The sequence below is a fragment of the Chelmon rostratus genome, chromosome 5 (assembly GCF_017976325.1).
Source record: "Chelmon rostratus isolate fCheRos1 chromosome 5, fCheRos1.pri, whole genome shotgun sequence".
Lineage (NCBI taxonomy): Eukaryota > Metazoa > Chordata > Actinopteri > Chaetodontiformes > Chaetodontidae > Chelmon > Chelmon rostratus.
Window position 1 is genome coordinate 9,037,106 of NC_055662.1, and position 25,981 is coordinate 9,063,086.

Genomic DNA, 25,981 nt, shown 5'->3' on the forward strand with positions numbered 1-25,981 from the left:
CTCATCCAACCTGTACAGTTGTATAAGAGCTGAGGAACATGAGGTCGCTTTAGAGGAACGAACACAAACAAACCTAATTATCTGCTGTCATATCATTGTATTTACCCTTAACATCAGTGAACTGTTATATAACATACCACCAAATCAAGTCTCAAACCAGTTTTCTTCTTTAAATTTAATACATAGCCCAGGTGAAACAAAAGCTAAAACTATTTGAACAAATGAGTGCCTCTGGGTGCGATACGTAGTTTTAAGATTCAAAAGAATGAGTCATCCAAGCTGGATCACAGTGATGCTGTTGCTGGGTTTGCAGCCACTGTAAGGAAGGCAAAGTGACTTTCACACAGTTCACCACCTAGTTTATGAGTCCATCTCATTTGTTGGAGTTAGAATGTTGCAGCCTTTCTTATAGTGCTGCCGTACTACAATACGTCATCCTGGCAGATGGTCATTTGTTTTGAATTTAAAGGAATACGTCTACATTTTCAAAAATATGCTTCTAAGCTTTCTCTCTAAAAGTGAGATGAGAAGATCAATGTTAATCGCATGTCGGTGATAGCCTGGCCTAGCAGGAAGCAGTGTGAAACAACTGGCCTGGTTCTGCATTACGTTCAATAGTACACCTTCAAGTACCCTGAAAACTCACTAATTGCCAAGTTTTATACTATTTGTTTAACATGTACACAAACAGAAATGTACAAACTGAAGTCTGTGGTTTTAGGGGGAGTTACATGCTGGAACTCTGGATCACTTTGGGAATTTAAAGCAGTCGTCATTTACTCACAAGCCTGCTGCTTTTACCTTATAGACAAGCCTTCAAAAACACAAATGCATGGATGTATTGATGTGTGATAAGAATACAGTCTCTATCTTTGTTTACTACTGGTAAAATTAATTCCTCAGGGAGAATCTGAAAGGATAATAGTGCTCTCTACACTTGCTCCGAGTCTCGGCCTTGGCTGACCGACCTGCAGCGTTTCTTGAGCTTTCCCTCCTGGCTGAAAATGTTAAAAATTAAAGCCTTTGCTTTCTGGGTTTCCAGGACTAGCCTATGAATAATGAATTTGATGGCAGAATAATAAGGAAGAGATTCTTGTTACAGGCTAAACAGCTCAAAGTAGTCTGATAGCTCTGTCCTAAAACACACATTTACTCTGTCTCATTACAACTTTAATTCTCAGTGTTTGGAGATTGTATTGTATGCATATTTATATCCATCTCAATTGATATAATTTGGATGTTTGTGTCGCAGCCTCCTCTGCAGTGACACTTCATGTCAATCATTTTCTTTTGTCCTCCGAGAATAGAGGCCCTGTGGTGTCTATGTCTCGGCCGCACTGGATTTCTTGATTTTGCCATTTTCCTCGCATGTTTATGTGCAAACACACTCAAAGTGAAATCTAGATGATAGAAGTACCTTGTAGGAATTCCCCTCGTACAAACAGGAAGGTTTCGCAGAGGAGCACTGCGGGCAGCACCTCCCTGGCAGGTGAATGAGGTCGGATCCCTGAAAAATTCAAGGGTAAAATGACCATGAGAAAAAACATACAGCACAAGAGAAGCAACAGAGAGACAACAGCAGAAGTACACCAGTCTTTTACTTTTATTCCAAAAGTTCTACTTTATATAACATTTTTGGTTCATATGGAGCACGATAAATCAGCAAAAGCAGTGTTTCTGTAACATTTCATTTATGCAGGTTTTCTTAGTATTATCCATCACACTTGACTTTGCTTTGCTCCTCTTTCTTCTTCAGTTATCTGCAGTTGTTCTTGTTCTCTTAGTCAGTCCAATTATGTTCAGTTCAATTTAAGTTCAGTTAATTTTAGCTGAAAATGTACATCCATTTTTATTCATTTCAAAGACTTCAGTTGTATTTGCCAAGTTATATAAAACTCTGGAAACTCACATTGGACAAACGATTAGAAAGTAACACATAACTTTTAGTTGAACTGGTAATACTAAAACTTTGTTACATGTCATTTTTCAGCCAAAAAATTAGCATAATGCATTTAACAACCTGATTTTGAAGCACCTTGAGACAAAAGAGACAGGCTGTGGATCAGGAGGTAGAGCGGTATGTTGGCTTTTAAAAACTGTTCACAGGCCACAATAATCAAACAATTGGCTCAGCTCATAATCCTTGTAATCTTGCAATAAGAATTGTGACATGAAAAATATCCAAACTGGAATTCTGAGCTGTGCAAATTACCTTGACAACATGCCAATAATGCAGTTTTCTGATGCTAAGAACTCCTTACAGTACCATTAAAGTACATTTTCAGCCCAGGTGGCACCAGAAGGAATCATAACTCCCCCCGCGACACACACACACACACACACACACACACACACACACACACACACACACACACACACACACACACACACACACACACACACACACCATAACTGTACCCCAGTGCCTTTCTCTGCCCATTGACCCACACATGTCAATAAATCCATAACCTCCCGTTATTTGTTCTGCACACTGACACACACAGGGTGAAAACTGCATGACTCCAATTTTCTTAGCAGAGTCACCTTGCGCAATTCAAAGCGGGACAAATGCCAACTATGCTACTTACAGCTAATGGCACTTACGAGGTGTAATTACCACCATACCACATGATTAATGAGGGCTTATTTGGTCGTGGCAGGGGATATTAAAGTAATATTATTAAATCTGCTTGATGTAAGAAAACATTGGAAGAGGTGTTGAGTCGATGTGGCGCCAAGCCCAAAGTGGATCATTTTCGGGATAAAAGTAACTATGTGTACACCAGATAATAACCTTAACAAATCCTTTGTTTGTTTTGTCCCAAAAAAATCCTACATCCCTAACTGGACCAAGTCTGATAAGCATGTCTTCACATGAGGGCTTCCACTGATGCTTCTGTGGCGTTTATTTGACTTTGGGAAAGTCTTCTTAGTGTGACATTAGGGTGATCTCGGCAACGTCTTGCTGAGTGTAAGTCATATTTTGTCTGTGTGTGTCTACTGCCAGGTTTTTCACCCATGTTTTCTACAGTCTCATACCTATTTATTTTTTGCTGCTGTGCCCAGCTTCCCTGCAGATCATTATGGTTCCATCTTGTCTTTCAATTTACTTCATCTAAACTGAGCAAATTATCTATGATGGAAGCAGCCAACCTTGTAACCTCAAATGTGCACCTTTCCTGCCATCCCACCCACTCTAGATTTACTCCTAAATACCAATGAAGACAGCAACATCAGACCCTGTGAACTGGTAAATTTCATTGCACCAAGTTACATCGACTGCAGGAAAATGTGAACAAAGTAACTGTGACACCTTCCATTAGGTCTTTAGTAGCTCATTTGAAGGCCAGAAAATGGGATTTCTGGGTGCTGACATATTGCATTTTGGGGGCAAGAAAACTAGGGTAGAACAGGTTACGGCAACCTGCAGGAAAAACCAGCTCTGGACTCTGAAGATGATGTAACTCATCATCATCATCATCATCAAACTCATTTTAAACACATAGTGGTCCCATTAGAGGAGACTTCATCATGAAGCAAGAGCAGCAAGTTTGACCTCTTGTAGCTTACACATATTATTTGTATATTCCTACATGGATTATTGGCCTATTTAATAGTTAATAGTCATGTGGAGCCTCAACGTATTTTGCATTCAACTTGTTGAGGCCAAAAGACTAAACCGCCTCTTGTTAAGATGGACAAAAAATTAAATGAGTTTAAAAGTACAAACATTTCTGAAAGAATAGCTGCTCTACATTCAGAAATACTGTAATCTAACCTCACAAGTCAAGTAAAATATCACGGGGTAGGGTTTATTTTGAACCAAAGCCTTAAAAAGCACAGTTAGCCAATCAGCACATGTGTATGGGGTAAGTACCAATCACCACCTCCTGGTTCAGACCTGAGTACCTGAGAAAAAATATTGTGTACACACCAGCCAACCAGCAAACTTTAAGGACAAAGGAGGAACTCACAATATTGAAATATGAAAAGATAAAATCTATTATTATACTTGTATTGATTTTCCGATCACTTCAGGATGCGAGCTAGCAAACTAACTTAGATAGCTGGCTAAGGGCAAGTGTGACCAGCAAATTTGGTCAGCTAGGCTAATTAGCTAACACAGGCAGATTTGCAGGTGTAGACGAATACTGAGTTAGTTTTGGGGGGGTCTATTTGGACTGCATTATATTGGACTTGTCACAGCAATTTTTAATACTATAACACAAGATTATACACCTCTGGCAACTTGTCATGCCAGAAATAATCTTATTCTCCTTCCTAAGTAACGGTAAGGTAAACCGCTGACCAATGTGATATCAGACTCTATTCTACCAGGAATGTGTGCTTGCACTTATTGGATTGGCCAATGCCAAAGCGAACTGTGGTTAAAGTTTAAGCAAAACTGAACTTTTTAGATCTCTGGCCCAGCTAAACAAGCCAGTGAGCCTTTTCCAGCTTGAGCGGACACGCCGCAGGAAATGCACAACAAAAACAAAACTGAGAATGAGGCCAGATTTGCTCTTTGGTTTATAATGAAGAGCTTTTTTCTCTCAGGCTCACCTGCGGGCACTCAACACGACCACACTCAGCCCTCTGGCAGAGGACCTGACCTCGGTTGCAGGTACAGAACTCACAGCCCGTGCCGTTCCACATGTCTCCATGGTAACGCACCGTGCCCTCATAGAGGCAGCTTCCCTTGGCAGCTGCACATTCATCACAGCACTGTCCAGCACGTTTCACTTTGGTCTGACCCTGCGAGGAAGCACCACAGTGAGCTTAAGTTTGGGTTTGTTTGGTTTTCATGCACAATACAGATGATGGGAATGAAGGAATGCAAACTGAGGCGTGAGACAAGCAAAAGGAGATCCAAGGAGCTTATCAAAATGCTGTTTTTGTTTGCGTGTGTGTTTCAGCAGAGAGAGATAAGAGGATGAAGGCATGAATGTGTGTTGCATTATTAAGGGAAAACACACCAAGCAGTTTGGACCAGACGTTTCTTACGACTTTATTTGAAAGTGCTGAGAGGTGTAGATTCACTGACTCTCCCACATCTGAGAAAATCAGATCCTCTCTCTCACATAAAGACAGTTCATATCATTATAGAAAACATCTTTTTTCCCCTCTATATTTGAGGCAGTGTGTTCACGGTCTGTCCAGATCATGTCACCATTTATTAACACAACAGTAAGGTAGCTATTAGCTCAGCTTTTCTCCTTGTGTCTGCTTATTTCAGAGTGGTGGGTTTTATAGTGTCGAGTCCACTGGGATCCTCTCTTTGCAGTGCTGGATTCAGTTTTTTTCCTGCTATCATCAGTGGAGGGAATGGGTTGTTAAAACATGCTCTGCCGTGTTGAGAGCTGTGAATATTTTCACTTTAACTTTTAGTTTTAAAATAATATGGAAACTTTGAGTGGCAGAGCAAAATGCTTCAAAAAGGTTTCCACTGGCTTCACAGTAACAGCAGGAAGCCTGATAAGCTGTTCCCCCAAGCGTTTCCTCTTTATAGGTTTAATAAGAGCAAAGAAGGTCTGAACTTTGCGCTTTTGATTATTTCATTTTTTCCAGAAACAGTGTGAAGTGGCTGCTTTTTACAATACAAAAATGAAATCAGGATCAAAAGTTATTTCAGCACATTGTCCTCTATTCAAGGAATTTCAGATTCTCAACTCTGGTCATACAAAATATAGATTTCCAAAAACACCCATTCAAATTTGCCTTTACTTTACCTGCAACAAAAACAGTTTTTTTTTTCAAAATACCATTTAAACTACCTGCTACTACTACTACTTTATTGTGCATTTTGTTGTTTCACTTTCATAACTTGTGCATTGTTTGCTTAATCTCACTTCTACATGTAGTTTGAAGGCTAAGACAGAATTTTCAACAAATCCCATGAAAATATCATGAACAACTTTGGATATATTCAACTAGCAAGTATTGTTTGTGCCTGATGTTATACCTCTGTTCCACAAAGCTCCGTTGTTGTCAGAAACTATTAAAAACACATCAGTGAGCCACACTTTTGCCCTGGGTGACATGTCCCTTCATTACCATGAACACACACACTGAAGTTTATTGTGATTCAACCCCACATACACCATCCTGCTGCCCCAAATAGTCAGTAGAGCAACAACTGTGGATTAATCCTTAAAATAGTCCCCAACAAATCCAGTTTTATTTTTGAGCCAATATTTTTCGGCTTATGGTCTTCATCAGTGTAGTTCCAACAAGAACCACAAGAACATTACTCCTATTCTTCGGTATAGAATTGTTTTTAATGTGCTGCTGCTGGTTCCTAAATTACTTAGTATCTTAAAGCTGAAATCCATTTTTCATACTTAACGCATATATACTCAGTTGGGTTAAAAAGATATATTTAGATCTTAAGTCAGCTGGTTTCCTCCAGTCAGACCCAAACACAGTGAAGCTGCATTTAGTCTCTACTGAACTTTCTGATTAGCTTAAATATGGCCCAACTTTTGCCAGTTGAAAACTTTTCTCTCGCATTGAATTGTTCTTGGGTCAATTTCTCAATTTATTACTGCAATGTAACTGCTCTATATATATTTTTGCTGCACATTTTCTTTTGATTTACTTGGCACTTACTGGCATTATAATGTACTTGTGTGTGCATGGGCCTTTAATGTTGTGTTGTGTGTCTGGATTGTGTTTTATGGTCCTCTCCGTCTTCACTGACAAGAGCTCCACCACAGAAAGGAAGCTTCAGGATGAAATTTGCATGCAATTAACAATTAAATGTCAGCCTGTGTGTGTGTGTGTGTGCGTGTGTGTGTGTGTGTGTGTGTGTGTGTGTGTGTGAGTGTGTGGGTATGAGTCTGGCAGACAGAGAGCAGAAGATGTTTCTGTGTGGTCTTGCATAGTTAAACATTTCTGCATCCATTAGAGTTTCAGAACAGACCACAAATGTATGAGGTGAATTCTGAACAAAAGTGAATGTCAAGTGAGTCTCTGTGTGTGTGTGTGTAAGACTACCCACCTTGTCACAGGTGACGGGCCGACAGGTGTGTGTGTGGCATTTCGACTGACCCCGGTCACACACACATGTGGTGCAGGCGTTCTTCTGCCACTGCTCGCCATGCTGCGAAGACACATACAGATACACAAACTTACATCATGTCCAAGATACACTCTCTCTCTCACACACACACACACACACACACACAAACACACACACACACACACACACACACAGACTTACATAGTCTTACACACAGTGTGACTCACAGGGTGGTTTTAGGAAAGTTTTTTATGAGTGTCTGCTTTTAAGTGTGAGGATATGGCGTAGAAACGGTATGTCTAGACAGTGTGAACGGCACACATGGGGAGGCACATACACACACTTTGTTGTCAGGAGCAAAGTAATTCTCCTCAAGTTCAAAACTTTTCAAACAACTGTGTGAAGACCTGTACCTACACCTACACACACGTCTGCACAGAAGTATTCGCAATAAGCTCCCAGTGACTAATTGTTTAATTGCTTCACAGCAGCAGATGCGAGTGTGAAGACCTGAAACAATTAGTCAATGGATTAACGAGGCATTTGGAAAGGCAGTCAGTACATGACACTCTGATAATCTATTTCTGTCAGTAATTTAGTTAGCTATTATTTAAAGCTTACGTTGTCTGCAATGTGATGCAGTGGGCATTTGTTTTTGTATATTTGTTTGTATTTTTTGCTGTTTACAATAATTTCCATAATGATTTTTTTACAGCTGTTACCTGTTTTCGCTCATTTTAGAAGCCTGTATTTAGAACAGTTAATTCTGGTTTATCCAGTGCTGTGACAAATTTATAAACAGACCCTATTTTTTTAAGAATACGGTCGCTGAGTTACTGTTGAAATAACCAGTCGTTTTCATGTAGACATCTTTTGGTCAAGACATCTTATGGTCTTCAAACCGTCAAATCAATGCCAACTGGGTCGTGCTTGGATTCATAAATAGCCACAGACAGAGTAATTACTTCATAAACTTCTGTGTCCCTGGCAGAGAAAATCCTTACCTGTGGACTCTCATCAGAACACTAACGTGAAGTGACGTTGCCCCACAGCGACTCCATGCCTGATGGAGGCCTTAAATATATAATCGGTCACAATCTGGGGTCAACTTCCTGTAGTTGTCAAATTAAATCCAAGATTCCTTGAGACATAATTTCAAATTAGACACCTTCTCACTTAAACCTTTAGTTCTGCCTCATCCACACCTCCTAACTTAGAAACACTTTCATCTATAATTAATATATTTTGGAAAGAACACAAGGCTTCAACATACTATTGTCCGCTGCTGTGGAACTGTGAGAAGAGAGTTTAGAACAAGACTCCTCCAATTCAAGATTATAAATTTGGTATGCTGGACCACACAAGAGGCTACAAGGGACAGTCCGGAGTGTTGGAGGTGAGGAAAGAGCGATGGCCCTCCATGAGAGCATCAAACTAATACATCACCACTGGAGGCTGTCCCTGTGCCTCGGGCAGACTGGATTCACACATGACTCATGCTAGGGAGAAAACTCATTTTTAGGCACCAGTACACATATGGTTTACTAAACTTTGTTTTGCTGCAGCACACAAAGGTTTCGCCTTCAGGCTCATCAATCAAGATGAAAAATATTGGGCATAATGCACTGAATATATGGCTGACATTCACGGGCCATGAGGCCCTCACTCCTAGGCTAGCACATGGGTCACCCACAGTTGTGATCGTCTGCCAGAGAACACACAATCACCTTTTTTTAGAATAGTAATGCAATGGATTACAACACGGCACTCTTAAATACTCCATTCTGATTGGTCAATTGCCAAAAACCAGTGGTGTTTATTTCTTGATAGATGACTGCCTGCTCAGTCATAGACTAAAGGTGCAATCCCTTAATGTACCAAGCTCAATAACAAACTGCCAGCTGATTTGAGTGGCAAAATATGGAGCATTTTCCGGATGTTACTTTTAATTTGTTTGGAGAGGACCAAACACTCGACGTGGAGAATGACATGTCCCGAGCAAAGAAGACAAAAAAAGTAAAAAACAACGCTAGACCGAGCGACACAAGCGACTTGAGGACACAGAGACTGACCAGATTGAAGCGGACAGACAAGAAAAAACCACCAAGAAAAACACAGCATCGACCTGCTAAAAGACTGCTTCGTGGAGACAAAACTGGAGACAGATTTTTTAATGTATGACGCTGAACGCCGAAATCAGCTGCTGCGGGACTTCATCAGTCATCAGAACATAATAACAACGTTAAACCAAACTCTCTTTCTGTCTCTCTGTGGTCTGGGATATCCCGTCACTTCTCCATATGTGACATGATTTCGCTGAATAACTGTAAAGAAATAAGTTACCCTGCCTGCCGGCCTGCTATCCTAAACCCTGGATGACATAAAAGCCAGACGCAAAGCGTCCCTTACGTAACACTTCATTGTGATGTTCAAAGCACTTCAGTGAAACTCTATTGTCTATAATAGTCCCTATATTAGTTAAAATTGTCCTAAGTGATGTTGGTTGCTGACTTGGACATTTTTTTATAGCAATGCTTCAGAGCCCTGTGCCCTGTTCATCTCTGTTTATTCACTGTCTTTGTACCTGCTATGTTTTTCTGCTTTTGGTCGGTCATAATAAAAAAATCCAAACTTCCATTCTCTTAAAGTCTAAACTGCTCAAATAAATATTGACTGAAGTCTGGAGGATGCAAATTATTTCATTATTTCATAAGAAAGAAGACATTTTTCATTTATTACAGACATTTTTCAAAGGGATCAAAACCCTGTGGAGCTCTTTGAACAGCAGTTTTTTTTTATATGAAAGGTGCTTCAGTATAAATAGTGTGTGAATTAAAACGAGAGAGATTTATAATGTACTGTCGCACAGATCTCTTTGCAGAGGGCTGAAAGTCACATTTGGTTCAACCAACATTTTCATTCTCAGATGAACAAACATCGTGATCTAAAGAGCTCTAAATAAACAGCTCTGAACATGTCCAATGTGAATGTAGTCTTAATCTTTATAGACATCTACTACACACACACACAGACACACACACACATACTTGTAAATGAAAGTATTAACACACAAATTCACAAGACATTTGCAAACACAGACGCACCTTTCAACAGAAACATGCACATTTGTTCAGAAATATGCACAGAATCACAGATCCCAGATTTTACAGACATTTACAAGACCAATAGGTACCCCTCCCTGATAACCACTTTGATGTTGTTTATGAGTTTTCTTCTCTAACAGGAGTGAAATGAAGCATTCGGGGTGTCTCGAAGCTCTCATGCATACACACAAACACACAAAAGTGAACTATGACTCCAAGTGCTTATTTTCATTTTCGTCTTTTCAAGCCAACCTCTATTGACAATTCAAATTATGGAAGAACTGAGTTCATTATTTACCAAGAAAGAAGACCATTATCATAGAGGTTACAGCCTGTGTTTGACTTACATGGGATTATAACATTACTGCACTGTCTTGTGATAGATATTACTTTGTCCTGGTTCACCAAATTAGATTAATTTGAGGCCAACTCACAAACAACAACTAAACACTCACTAACATTCAATTCTTGTCTTGGAAAACTGTTTACAGAACTAAAACTAACACTATCCTGCCTACCTGGTGTCCATGGATGTTTTTTTTTTGTTTTTGTTTTTGTTAAAAAATGCTTTTGAAAAACTGAAAATAGAAAATAGTGACACTTTAACTGAGTTATTTTCTGTCCAAAATTTCACTAAGATGAACAATCAATATCTAACCAACTCTGGACAGATTGACTGTACTCAAGTTTACATTTGAAAACGTCTTATTTTGTGCTTCCACATGCTTAAATTATTCTATCAGTAATTCCCAAAAATTCTAAAATATCCACTCACTCACAGTAAATGGGTCCAGTCTTAATTCAGCTACTTCCAGCACTGTTAGAGTGACGCTAAGGAATGCAATTGTCCAATCGTAGACATTTGTGCAAAAAAAAACAAAAAAACAATCATGTCGCGGTAAGGAGTTTCCTATGGGAAACTACCTTATTGATCTTTTCTGCAGTATGGACATAATAATCAAGTGCATCAGCAAACACTTACTGGATCACACAAAAAAGCAATATATCAGTCTGGTCTTCTCACTAATGCATGCACGCATGTGTGCTTGTGTGTACTTTTTTGAGGACTTTTTTGAGACCAGAAGCAAGGCGATAAGATACATTCTGTTCTAATAAATAAGAAATTGAGATGTCCCTGACACTTCCTGACACCATGAAGAAGAAAACAAACATCTGAAGTTATGACGATGCAGACATGAATGAATATGTGTGCGTAGGCATGTGTGCTTTAGAAGACACAAACACACATTAGACTGGATGGGACATTCGATGATCAAAGGAGAAAATTGGCAGTGAGAGGAAAGGAGAAGAGAGGAGAGAAAAAAGCTTGGACTTCTTTCATCTCAATATCAGAATACACACATACATTCACAGACACACACACACATACACACACACACATGCATGCATATGTCAAAGTCTCCCTGTCATCACAAAAAATATTCTAATAGATTGTGCAGAGAAACACAAAATTCAGTCCAAAATGTGCCATACAGATTTATAAGCTCTCATCAGACACTGAGACACGGAGGATTTTCGCACAAAGCTGCACGTGCACACACACATACACACACACAAAGGAGGTTACCTACCTGGTAGTCTTTACCAGCAGACAGACAGGGGTTGGACACACACTGAGGACAGCACTGGCCCGGCTGGATCACCAGGTTCTCATGCTGAGGGAAGTGAAAAAAAACAATCAGACCAGGCATGTGTGTGTGTGTGTGAGAGAGAGAGAGCTATAGATGGCCTACAATAATAAAAGAGAGCGAGTGCAAATCCACTTTCCTCTTCTGTGTGTATGATATAATTCTATTACATGCAGCACTGTAAATACTGTATATACACTGAGACATTACTGTTGGACAACCTAACATTTTAGAGAATCAAGGGTTAGATTAGATTAAATCAGCTAAATCTTCGGGCCTCGAGCACAGAGCCTGGAAACAGTCTAGATAAATTGCTAGTTTACTACTGTGAAATACATCTTCCAACAACGCCACATTATATCTTGTGTTATTTAAGCTGTGCAAGGAAGAAAAAAAAATGCCAAAACAGTAAAAATTATTAATCACACTCTGTCACACTCTTGTGGGAGCCAACTGACTCTACAGTGATTTATTATAATGTACTCTACCCTCATTATAATGTATAAGTCCAACTGTGATTTGGAATGAAAGCAAGTCAAGAGGTGGGTCTCTATTTCTGAAACACTGCTCAGAGCAATCCAGCAATAAATCCACCCAGAGGTGATGCAGTGGAATAGAAAACAAGGTCATCATTGTCTCGTATTTCTATATAGATGGCTTCTATTCCCATTCTTAAGAGAGGTGTATTAAATGTGAGATAGATAATCAATTATGCATTGGAAAAAATTGATTGTCTCCTTCCGACTGTGGATTTCAGGGCAAAAAAAAGCTTATTTCGCAAAGTGTCACATTGTTCCTTTAATATTCATGCCAACAGGCTTATTGAATTTGAACGAAGTGAGCTGAGAGGGACAGACACAGAGCCATTGTAATTGACAATGTGAACATAACAAAAAAAATGTGTGCTATATTTCCAGAAACTCACCGGTTTGCAGGCCACTTGCTGACACTCTGCAACTGAACATTGTGCTTCCCCGTTGCTGCAGAAACATCTGGAACAGAGGCTGGGCTTCCACTCTTCACCGTCTCGGTACACCGTCCCCTGCCAGGAGCAAGACTCTGACACACACACACACAAATACACACAGATAAACACAGAATGAGTAAACCATGGAAATGGGTGTCAGGTAATGAGCTGACTGTTCAAGCATTGTTTGCGCTCGCACTCAGTGATTTACAGTGAGGACAAAAAATGCAGTTACTAATTAGCTGCTAACCGTTGGGATGCATCATAGCAGCTCCAAGACATCATTAGAGTAGAGATTAACCTTTCAGCTTAGCTCCAGCTGCTCTGTGCACTATAAAAGCTCAGGGTTTGTCACGACAACATTCTGAAATGAATGGGATCCAAGCACCTGAGTGATCTCTTAGCGGAGCAAATATTGCTATATAGTCCACTGAAGACCCTGCTGTATGTTAGCGGTACAGGGAAGTAAAATTTTATGTACACAAGCCAGAACAAACTGCATCACAGGGTTTATCTCACGAAAACAAATATTGAATTGGGCAGGATTCATTTAATTATCTAAGAAACTGGTTTCCTTTATGGCTGTAATTCGAAAATGATCTTCTATGATATTTTACTTTCAGTGTGAAGAGAAGCCAACAGAGGCTGTAACTAATTTCCAGCAGCAGGAACATTCGCATCCATACACAAAGATAATAATAATGCACCATATTACTCACCACTGTAACCATTAAAGCATTGATCATTTTATTATATGAACAGCACTTAGCTCCTTTATCAAGATTTGCATTGCAAACATTTACATTCATATTGTAGCTCTGTGTGGATGGACGCACCAAAGTCCCATTTAGAATAAATCTTTGCACATAGTTTTATAAAGCAACTATTGTAGAAAGAAAAATGATAAATTACATGTATTCTCTTAGTAACGTTTGGAAACTAATGTATCCAAAAACAAAAGAAGCCATTCAGTCCCATGCTGCAGCAATGCTGTAGTCGACAGCCTCCATATGTCAGTCTGGAGTGGTTGCATAAAAACAGTTGCCAAAAGAGGGAGTATAACCAAAACCCATTTGAGGTTGGAACTACCTGTTATGAGAGCAGGAGCAGTGCTCATGTTGGTTGAAAGAGGAAGAAGTGAGCTAACCTGAGGCAGTGTGCTGCTCTCAGGGCTTCCAGCTCCAGCATAAACACACTTAGAGTGCTGGTGCCACTAATTTGTATCACTGTTTCATAAAGGTTTCAATCTGGTTTCTAACTAAAATATTCCATCCATTCAGGTTAAATTTGGTAATAGTTATACTATCATTGCATTATTATTCTGATGCAAACAAGGATTGCTGTGAAAAGGATCATGTGTATTCTCTTTTACTCAGAATTACTTGTGCACATGCAACTCTAAAAGCTTGCATGTTTGAGACTGCCACAAGCACTTGAATGCACCAATAACACAGAGCTCCAGGCAGTCCCTACTTTCAACTGCATTAGAATTCAACCATGAAACCAATAAAAAACAAGTACATGGTACAGTTAACATAGGTACAAACAAAGGGCTTTGTAGTTAATAGACATATAAACATGCAAAACAGGTGTGGTAATTCAAAAGAAATTTGAAACCCGTATGTGCAAGTGGGCCCTCACCTCCATTTCGGCCACACTTGGGGCAGCATTCTCCAGCAGGGGTGAACAGGCTCTCGTCCCCAGGACAGGTGAGAGAGGGGCAGGGGCGAGTGTTGCAGGATACACTCCCTCTGGAGCAAACACACACGGTGCAGGGCGAGGGACTCCACTGGCTGTCATGCTGTGGGAACCAGAGGAAGAGAGACAGACAGTTACATACAGAAATACAACCAGCGGGGGAAAAAAGAGAGGAAGAAGCAGAGAGACGGTGGGGTGGGGAAAGCTGTTCTGCTCTCTGTGGACGAATGAACATTGTAAGCCTAAGCCTGAGTGACAGATGTGAGAACAGAGTCACAGAGGGGGGAGAAGGCAGAGGAAACATGTGTCAAAGAGACCATGTGAAGAGAGGAGGAAATAAAACGGATTAAAAAATAAGGGGCTGCATGTGAATCTGGCTAATGAGACACACTGTGAGAGGACATTACCTTACCTTTAGAAACTAAAGTGCAGATTTTAGTTTGTAAGATAAGTCAGCAGGGTAAAAGACAGATTTTAACTCAGCTGCAATGCCAGCTCAAGGCCAACAGTAAGCTTGTTGGTGATCTTCCTTGATTTCTCTTCATCTTTTTATTCATATGAGTACATGCTTGCATTAAGAAAATGCCACAGGGCAACATGTGGTGGTATAAAATCATGAAGTTGTTTCCAACCTGTGATTGACAGAACTGGATTGATGGAATCCATACTGACATAACCATCTACAGGGTATGAATTAGTTAGATATAGATCTCTTATATATCCATTTGTGGATATCTGAGTGAAGTTTTCTTTCGCTCTAAATGAGATATCAGCATGTCGATGTTGCCTGCAGTCACAATGACAGAGGTGAGGAGATGGCTTCACTCATTTTCTGAGGAGTCCGGCTGTGAAACCTGCAATAAAACCTTCTTTAGCCTGCATGAAGTGTATCATTAGTAAGAGCGTTAATGGAGAATTGATCCAAATGATATTTCACCCTGGCAAGAATAAATTTCTGTGGCAAACAACAAGCAAAAGTCTTTAATGGTTTTGGCGTACAGCCAATATGCTTTTTCTCCCATTAAATACTAAAATATTACAATCTATCAAGTGCATGCTAAATTAAAATTTTGGGTCATGACCACTGTCCATGGTGCTGACTCTGGAGCTGTTCTGGGTAAGAGTTTGGTGCACAAAAAAAAAAAAGCGTGGTGTATTCAAAACCCCAAATATTGGCAAGTCCTCCAAGAAGCATTGGTTGAACATGCTATAAAAGCATCCACCATCACATCACAGAAATCACTGTCCTTTGTGAGCTGTGATATCTGCAAAAAAGAAAAAAAAAAGCGAGCAGCAGTTTGTAACAGTTACAAACTGTCACGACTCTTCTTCAGTGAAGATGCAGTAAAGCCCTCAAAAAGGCCATGACTCCTCTCCAAAGCTCCCCTCCTGGTAGTTTAGATCTGTGTGAAGTGCCTCTTTACCAGTGGAATCTCCAAAGCCGGCTTTATTTCATTTGAGAACGTGTACTCTCCAAAACTGCTGCCAAAAAATCCAGCTTGTTAAGCCATGGGCCATTCGATGGAAGATGAACAAGACTGTGATTGTTCTTTAGTGAGAGTGGGTCTCTGAAACCAGATTTTCAGCAGTGACCAAAAAAACAAATGCCTTTGAAAAGTGATTCATGGGACTGATTTCCAAACACAATGACAAGAGGAAAAACACCATATACATCTCATTAAAAAAGCAAAGGCATTAATTTTGGTGACTTGCTGCAGGGATTGGCTCCCATTCAGCTACCAGAGCATCAGTAAGGTCCAGCTCTGATGTCGGGGGATAAGGTCTGGCTCACAGTCACTGCTGCAGTTCATCCCAAAGGTGTTGAATAAGGTTAACGTCATGGCTCTGTGACGGCCAGTCAAGTTCTTTCACACCAAACTGGGAAAACCTGGTTTCATGCTCGCTGTGATGTTGAAATAAGGAAAGAGACAAACACAAACTACACAGGAGCAACAATATTTTCCACACTGGAACTGAGGGTCTGAGACCAAACCGTGAAAAAACAGCGTCAGACCAAAAGTACACAGAAGTATGTGGCCAGGGGTGTTCTTACACTTAGGACCATGTAGTTGATTTTTAAAACAATCTAAAGTGGCTGCATCTTTATGTGTGTATATTCAGGTTTTGTAGATGGTTGGATGATCAGGTGAAGAGGATAGAAAGAACGTGTCACTTTAACTTACTCCATAAACGACTCCTTCGTACTGGCAGGAGCCCTGGGACAAGGAGATGCACTCCGGACAGCATTTGTTGGCAGGGATCCTAAAATGTTCACCCTTTGAAAAAGACACACACACACACACACACATGAAGATACACATACACACCAAGCGTGGCCAAAATGCACACAAGAAACCGAAAGAGAAAATGCATTTCCATGGAAATTAACAGACGTGAAAAAAACAACACAACAGACATTAAAGAAAATATGAAGATCCTGTCAGGCGTGCATAGTGTGTAGAATCCAGAGCGAGCGCGGTGGAGGCATTACAATACATATTACCTTCAGATTCAACACGCAGTCCTTCCGCTGCACTGCCTAGTGCCCTAATTGAGGCCGAATGTGTGGAAGGAACCAAATGGGGAAAGCAGCGAGGGCCAGCTGCAGAGCCGGGGAATAGTTTAGATGTTGTTTATTTGCAAATACAAATGATATGGAATGGAAAAAGAAGGAGGGGGGGAATACAATCTGTGTAAGGTGAGAGAAAACAATCCCCAAGGAGCTTCGGAGAATGTTGTGTCAGTTGAAAAAGAGAAAAAAAACGAGTGGAGGTCCACCGACTCAGCAGCAGAAGACAAATTACATGTGAACAGGCAGTAGAATGGCAACTAAATGTACTATAAATAACAATGGGCATGGGAAATAAAATAGATGGAAGGTGAGCTGTGCAGCAGGTAGTTCACCTTGTATAAACAGATAAACCGAGGGTTTATATTGAATTCTCAGCTTGTCATTATTCACCTACTGGTACACAAAATTTTAAAATAGAAACAAGACCACTGGCTTTATATGGACAGCATCCAGAAAATGAATGCCACTTTGTGCTAGTAAATTAAACACTAATAATCTAAACCGCTGACTCTTTTCATATATTCAGGGTCTCGTTTGGCTGTCTCTTCTCCTGCACTTTTCATCCTTAGACTTTTTTTTCAGTCCCTCTAGGTTTTTCCTGTCTACTGCCTCAAATTTAATCACCAAAATGTGGCTGTACTTCAAGAATTTGATCCAATTTGAGATTTTAGTGCTGCAAGTAAAGAGGGATGGGTCAGACTCAGAAAGATCAGGGTTCATTTATCACTGGAGTGCTGCATCCTTACAGCTGTAAGACTCAAGGTTTTCTACTCTTGCCATTATTTTGCAGGAAAAGTTTAAGTTAGCATGCAGTTTTTCATCTAATAATAAGCAAATTAATCGATAATAAAAATAATCATTAGCTGCAGCCCAAATCTGAATTGAAATCTTTTTGTGATTTCTGGACTGTGCCTTATCCTCTATCAGTATCTGCTACTTAAAATATGCTGTTTTTCCTATCCAGACATGCATATCTGTGGTAGATGATTAACTGAAGCATAGAACATTACAGACATTTAGGATACTGTGAAATTTAGATTTGATAAGGTAGGAAAATGAGAAAAAAAGGAAATTTAAGCTTGTAGATAATGGCAGTGGATTTCAAAAGAAAGTCCTATAATCTGAGAGTCAGATAATAAAAACCATAATACTTTTTTATCACAGCATGGGTAAGGTGAGTTACATTTTAAGAGCTTTTTAAATAGAGGGAGCACACGGCTTGGTGAGCGTGAAGACTAATTTTTAATTAACACTGGATTGCTAGCCAGCAGAGTGGAATTCATTAGACATTGATTGTTGCCTTAGCTCAGGGTTGGGATTGGATTTGACGCTGTCACCGCAGGCTTGGCGTTTAAATCACATTTAAGAAGAAGCATGGGAAGGAACAGCCCGATAGATAGAGCGAAAAAGAGCTTTGAAAATGTGTCCCTGTGACTTCAAACGACGCAAAAAATGTAGATGGAACACAGAGTCTGCGAATACTCGTCATTGTGGCAAATTTAATGGTGCAATCTGCAGACTTCCCTGCACAATAGTCTGTCATTTCATTGATTCTTGTTGTAAGGGCAACTCACAAAGATGAGTGATTAAATGGGCCCTTGAAAGAGGAGGCGAAATTGAGAAAGGGAGATTAAAATACAAAAAAAGGATCCTGCATATTCAACACCATTCATTTATTGACAAAATGACTCTGGTTGCTGTCCAGTGGCTTATGTGGGGTATTTTGACAAAACATTAACATCCTCTCTCATGCTGCTGTTCTATACCTTAAAAAATGCCCTTCGCAACATCTAAACAATGAAAGTGGCTCTGTATCTTTAACTATACAAAACACACAGTCATGGGTGTAAGTGCACTTTTTCCCATGTGATCCCAAACTTTCAGTCAGTTAAACTTTTAAGCTTGTTCGCAAAGTAATTTCTCAAAGGCAGAGCTACTTTGGAAGAAATATTCTTTTTATTAGACTTCTGTGTTTTCCTTTGTTTCCTTTTGTTTCAGCTTCTTGAATTTCTACACTGCTTGCAATTATTTTCTTCATGTTACCTCACAGAGACGATGCTGTTTTAAACCATGAGATTTATCTGTTTGTTTGTGTGGCAGCTATACAGACTGAAAGATAACAAAGTTTCCAGTTTAGCTATCTGCTGCACAAGCAATAGGGTGCCAATAGTTATAGCCTGGTTAAATAGCTAATGCTAAACCGCCACCTGCCCCCCAAAATTAACTTCTATTAGCTAAACCTCCATTTTTTACAACTTTACTAACTGAATAAATACAGTCAACTCAAATTGTGTTAGCTAGGTTAACTATGTTAGCTAGTTGGCTGAGTTGTTTAACTGTCATTTAGCATGAGATAAAATTAAGCTAACGCCATACCAGACAAATGTGTTACTTCTTCTTCTAGCATTACTTCTATGTTGACAACAACCTAATTAATGGTCTACTTTCATTTCAACATTAAACAACGTGTTAGAGGGGTGGATGTTGATCTTATGAAGCTTTCTAATCTGACTAACAGTAACTAAAAGAAAAAATGTAGTATAGTTTCAATTAAAAATCAAGTTAGCTACGTTAACTTTAGCCTAACTGACATTTAGCATTAAGCTTGCTACAGTTGTAGCCATGCTAGCTATACCTGTCAAGGCAGACAAGATACTTACCTTTCCCGATCATTAATGCCTCGGTTACAAAAAAGAAAATCTCTTTCTACCACATCTACAACTAAAACTACTTTGTCTGAAATTTGCAAAAGAGATTTGTTGACAGCAGGAGAAATACAGAATAACACCAGCCTCGGCTGCTATTTCCTGTTGCCCTTGGTATGAACTGACCACTGTAATTTCCTATCCCAAAATAAAAAGCAGCCAAACTTCACCTGCAAAACGTCAAATGTCTCACCTTCTTGAAGTCACACTGCGGGTTGGGGCAGCGGGTGGGCCTGCAGATGGCCACGTCACTGTGGCAGGAACACTCCTGACACAACTGCGGCCTCCATGATGTGTTGTTCTGTCAAGACAAAACAAAACACAGACATGAAACACTGCTGAGGGCAGACTTGATTCATCACTGCAAAAAAAAAAAAAGAAAAAAAAAACACTCCCTTGTGCTCCATTATCATCCCAGCACACCCACATGTCATCTTTATGTAGGCAGCTTGGACAAATGACAGAAGACGTATAGGCCCATTTGCGCATGTTAATGTGACTGATAAAAATGGCCTGCGCTGTACCTGGCTGACAGGCGGCAGCCTTTTAGGAAGTGTTAAGAAGAGAAAGTTTTCTTGTTTCTTACTTGGCAGGTGATCAGCGGTGACTCACTGCTTGAGTCCTCTGCATTTTGATTTACAAAACAATCATTCAAAGTGAATTTTCTCCTAACATTGTCAACACAAAGTAGATGCTAGACTTTATGTACTTTATGTATGCGGTAATCCTGCATTACAGACATAGAATATACACATGAAAAAAGCACTTGAATTTAAGGAACAATGGTTTTCTATGAATAAGTGTCATATTGAGAAGAATCAAAATATTTTGAAGCAGTGTGTATTACAGACTCTATGAGGCTCACGATAGCTGAGTACAGTTTTACTGTTCCAGTTTACAAAATGTGAGCACCCCCATAAGAAAACCATTTCACACTTTGAACTCTTATCATCCTCTCTACTTAAGGCTGTAAAACACTGATGCAGGTGGAGTGAAACTGCTTCAGTCTTGATTAAAAGCTTTGTGTACCATGGCCAGCTACAGAATGAGATAGGGCAAAAAAGGTAGAAGGCTCGAGATCACTTCTGCCTGTTGGCTGCACCCTTTAGCATGCCTGCGATTTGTCAATAGCTCATAACACCGAGCTGACAATGTCTTATGGCTAGCTTAAAGCCAAAACTAAATCAATATTCCAGTGCCTGCATATGCTCAGATATATCATTTTACAGTCCATAAATCCGATTTAGCCAGATGATTAATGGCCTACTCACGACAGGAATATCCACAGGCGGCTGTGCTCATGAACTGGACATTTGTGGTGCGGGGTGACTGTCAAATGGGGAGACTTTGCTCCATTTGAGACAGTAACTATAGCAGAAATCTTAATGGACAGGAACCTTTAGCCTCAGGTAACAACCAGAACCCTAATAGTCCCATATATCCTGACTCAAGAGGATAGAAGAGATAGACGGGTACACAGTAGCACACATTACTTTGTGGCTGGATCGATCTTCAAGTGTCCTGGCTAGGGATGTCAACAGTTAACCGTTAATCAATTAACCACAGGGAATAGTTCTGAGTGGTTATGCATGTCAGTCTATATGTTAATTTGAACCCTGACTGGGAGATGCAGTGTGCTCCTCAGCTCGAAATTACCTGGTTAGTTACCTTTGAATGGGTGTCAGGCTACAAAAGAAAAAAATTAACCAAACTTGACATCTCTAGTGGTGGCTGTGCAACCGGGGGCTCGACTTGCTATTCTTGCATGTTCAAAGGAAAAACTGAATCTAAATTCAGGAAAGCCCCAGCACTAATGGGTACGAATGGCAATTTGGCAACAGAGAGTGGCCACCTGACCGGCATAAGCCATCCACCTTATCGCCCTTATGAGTAAGATATAAACATTTCTTAACATTGGCGACTACTAGTGGCAGTGTCGAAAAAAACAAAATGCCACTGGCACAGAGAGCATTGAACGTCCGATACCTCCACCAAGAATCTGGCACGGGGGCACTGAGATGAATGGATGCTATGAATAGGCTGTGCACATTTTCACCTGGTTTCATTTGTCTACAAACAGAAAATAATGCAATCAAAACAAGAAGCTAAAGTCACACCAGAACTTTAGTAACTTCAACACATCGGTCTCACCTTCAGCCTTCAGAACTTAAAGACCACTGGCGATGGGATACCTCAGTTTTTGGAACACTTTGAGACTAGAAGGCCTAAAAACAGGTCATGCACAGTAACCTGAATCACTTATTAGTCACTGTACTGGTCTGTTTATCCTTGCATAAAAGATATTTTCACTTTATTACCTTGGATCTCATTTTTGGGCTTTTGGGCTGTTGTTTATGACACCAGTGTACTCATGGAGTTAACTGCTGAGATCCTTGAACATGGCGACATTTCTACACCAGAGTCTGCCGGGTCAAGAAACGCGAGCAGTCAGATGTTCAGGGAGGTTGGAAACCAGCAGACAGTTAATCCAGATCTAAACCAAAATAATTGAAGCAGGAAGTTGGTTTACAAATTAGGGTGGATATTAACAGTCTGGGAAATGGCTTTACTGTTCACCTTAGTTTTCTTGAGTCATGCTGTAAGCATGCAGTAAAATGTGGGAGTAGCCATCCAGTAGGCCATGTTGAAAGACAGACGGAAAAGACAACACCACAGAAAATGCAATGTAAATGAAAATGTAATTAGGGAAAGTAGCCAGCAGAGGGGAACGGCACTCCTGGAGGGAGCATGTGAGTTGATATGTTCCCCATAATGTGGTTTGAGCTGTTTATGTGAATGTGTGTTTAATTGAATTTGAGAAAAAATACTTTGTGGGTGTGCATCTCTGCACAGCTGTGGCCAGATGTGTAATGAGTTTTATGTAAGGGCAAACATGTCGTGGGCAATCTCAGCACACAACATTTATGTTCCAGCTCAGGGAGGAGGAGGAGGAGGAGGAGGAGCGACCTCCATAAGTAACGAGAATGTGGCTGTCAACCAAGCGCTGCAGTTTTCCAAAGTGGGCTTCCGTCCCCTGTGACAGAATGTAACACAGACACAGTCTGAGATGTACAGTACTGACAGGAACTAGCTCTGCCAAACAAAGCAAAACTAGCTGACGCACAGAGGCTATGCAGGAGATGAAAACTCACATCTTCAACTCATTCTTCTTAAAATTTCCGCTTAAGTCATGAGAAAAAAATGTTTGTTTAAACATGTTATTGAAGGTATGTCATGTTTGCACAGTATGAGATATATTTCTTAGCATCAAGTCATACAGCCGCGTGCTTTTGTGGCTGCACTATTAAAAATGGAAAAATCAATAGAACTGTTCCTCATTGTATCATTTGTAATATTTCAGCATGGGTTTATAAAGATGCAACGTAGCATAAGTCATGTCGGAGCTCAAATTTAGGTTTTTAGGAGCCTTTAACAGTTATCCCAGATGGAACCATAAGGGAATCCAGGAGGGTTCACTGAGGAACTCCTTAGAGAGGCGGTGTCAGCGAGGGTGCATCCAGTCCTGCAGTGGAGTTGGAGGTGCTCAGTGAACTGCTTTTTCCATGACAATAGTTCTTTATGTATTTAATGTCTATTTGAATATAGCATGAACCAAGGCTACACATCTCAGCATTTATAGCTAATAAGACAATTGCAATGCACGGCCCTAGATGGTCTATTGTGCTATTTGAATAAGCCAATCTGATCCGTCCCCTCTTGTGATGCCACGACAACAACAAAGATAAATATGTAAGCTTTCTCATTTGCGGTCTGAATCAGGTCCATGCCCTCATAAAGCCCATGAGCTGCGCAAATGTTATGTTAATGAAAACTAAACAGACTGTTTAATTGGAGACCATTGCAGAATATGGAAGCAAAATTGCCTTTAGTCAAACTAAACATAAATCGATGGGGGGAAGAGTCACTAATGTTCACCAAGTCACAAATGGGGTAAATCCACCTCCCCTTCACATGCATTAAGATACAACATCAAACAAAACTGAATGCACACAAAGTCAAAGAAAAGATGCAAATGCAGGTCAAAGATGCACACTTTCACTCCAGGTAGATAAGATGAAGACAGAAGAAAATGTTCCAACTTGAGTGAAGCGAAATCACAAAGGGAGTTCCGGCACGGGTCAGAGACCATCGGGACAGATGTCTTACGTATTGTAATGGAGACGAACATGTACTATATTCAATGACACAACAAAAACAGAAAAGCAGAAAACTCCCCATTTGTCACATTTGAAAGTGGAGCGTAAATTCACTTTGCTTTAAATCTGCAAACACTTCACTCTGCTTTTCTGTCTTTGCAGTTATTAAAACATATACAGGATGTTACAGCACAGGAAAAAGCAATTGAGGCAAAATATGAAACCAGATTCACTGCGAGAGGCACTTGGAGTTGCAGCCCTCTGTGCATTCACACTATTACAGGAAGGCAGGAAGGAGAACTGTCTCTCAGGTAATGTGTTCAGACTGCTAAGAGCAATTCACAGGCCAGAGTGAGATCAGTTTGTCATGCTGAGTATACCAATCCCTCTCAGTCTCTGTTTGCATTAAGAAAAGGCCAGAGATACCTGCCCCTGGACTTTCCTGAACTTAAAGTACAAAAGCATCCTCCACACAGTCACTGTGACAGGGCCAGCGTGACATTCTGACCACAAGCATTTCAGCTCGGATCCACCGCACCAACCAATCTAAGTATAAGTCAGCGATGCTCTCCGATGTGGTGGCAATCTTTTCTTTATCAGATAGCTTTCTAACAGTTTGCCCTATGAGGGGAAAAAAGGTTCAAAGCAAACTTATAAATGGAAAACCCCTCTGACTGGACCAGAACAGTAGACCTCCAGGGGACCCACTAATTCTTTTCTTTAGGAAGATAGTTGAGAATGAAACTTTATCAAAAATCTTTTCAAGTGAAAGCAGGAAGATTGATTTTAGAAAACGTCACAAGCAAATGAGAAAGACTTTGAATTACAGGAGTACTGGATACAGGATAAATACAGTAGCTAGGAGATAAATATCCGTTTGTATATCAAGCATTACGTGTAAATTGACTTTACATGACATAATTTCTAACAGCAGAGACAGAGGTTTTCCCACTTTTGGTGGGACTGCTTGCACATTAAAAAATTATTAATTTTATGAACATGTGACCAATAAAATCAACAGCAGGCAGGTGTGAGAAATGCACTGATGCCTACTTGCCTACTTGAGTTTTTTTTTTTTACTTGTCTTTAAAGATGCCTTAAAGAGATTTCAAATTTGCCCTAAATGTAACTGTCCTGTTTGCATACAACGTTTGTTGTATGTGCATATGTACGAGTGTGTGTTGTGTTTGTGATTAGGTGGTGGGAGCGCCAGATGATATCAATAACTCGTAAAAAAAGAACATCGTGATCATAGCTTAGATTGGGTAAAGAGGTCATTGGGGGATAATAATAAGTCTGTGTGCATGCAGTTGTGCCCTCAGACATAGGTTTCCTGTTATGGCTCTGTGGCTGCCATTCATGACAGTCTTTTTTAATAGAGCTGTGTAAAATTAGCGCAGCAGCTAGCAGTACGGATGTCTTTAGCTCGGACCGGACAGAGCACCAGGCTCAGAGGGTGAGTTCATTTCAGCCAAGGTCTCGGGGGATCAAGGAGGTTGTACTCAATTCCACATCCAGGCCCTATCTGACTCCTGAATGCACCACGGGCAGAATGGGGTTGACCCCAGGTTCGCTGTAAACACGGACCTCTGGAGAAAAGATGTCCGCTGGACTTGCTAATATCTGACGTACCCCCTCCTGCCCTGACAAGTCCGAGCCAGGGGAGCTGTACAGCGTGAGTGGACATGGCAATCCCTCCACTCCTCCCAATGAGATTGTCCCCTACAGGGACCAGCACCTGGGAGTCTTGATTGAATGTCTGAGGAGTTAAGGGCTCATTTCATTCCCCCCTGGAGAAAGATATCTGGCTCAGATCTGATTTAGGACTGAACCAGCTCAGCCAACACGGCTGCACGTCTCCAATTTCATAAAGAAAAAAATAGATCCATAACTTTCACACAAAGTACATCCTAGTAGAGGATGTTATATAGGGCAGAGCTAAGTTTGGTTTTTGCACTGTGGGCCTTTGGCTCATGGTTTGTTGCTTTGAGTCCCAGACAAACTGAATTATGTGGATGGAAAAAGTGAACAGAAACAGGGTCTCTCCCAGCTGAGCTTAAGTCACTGGTTGTGCACTAAAATTAATCTAAAGTCATATTGAGCAATAT

General features: G+C 40.4%; 1 protein-coding gene across 1 annotated transcript in view; it reads right to left on the reverse strand.

Annotated features, from left to right (window-relative positions):
* The window catches only part of fras1 (Fraser extracellular matrix complex subunit 1), a 226,243-nt gene that overhangs the window by 139,253 nt on the left and 61,009 nt on the right, over positions 1-25,981 (reverse strand). Inside the window, exons 3-10 of the mRNA XM_041936965.1 lie at positions 19,910-20,017; positions 16,623-16,715; positions 14,383-14,542; positions 12,700-12,833; positions 11,718-11,801; positions 7,001-7,102; positions 4,564-4,755; positions 1,418-1,507 (exon numbers count right to left, since the gene is read on the reverse strand). Coding sequence (XP_041792899.1) covers positions 1,418-1,507; positions 4,564-4,755; positions 7,001-7,102; positions 11,718-11,801; positions 12,700-12,833; positions 14,383-14,542; positions 16,623-16,715; positions 19,910-20,017 — 963 coding nt within the window. The remainder of the gene's footprint in view (positions 1-1,417; positions 1,508-4,563; positions 4,756-7,000; positions 7,103-11,717; positions 11,802-12,699; positions 12,834-14,382; positions 14,543-16,622; positions 16,716-19,909; positions 20,018-25,981) is intronic.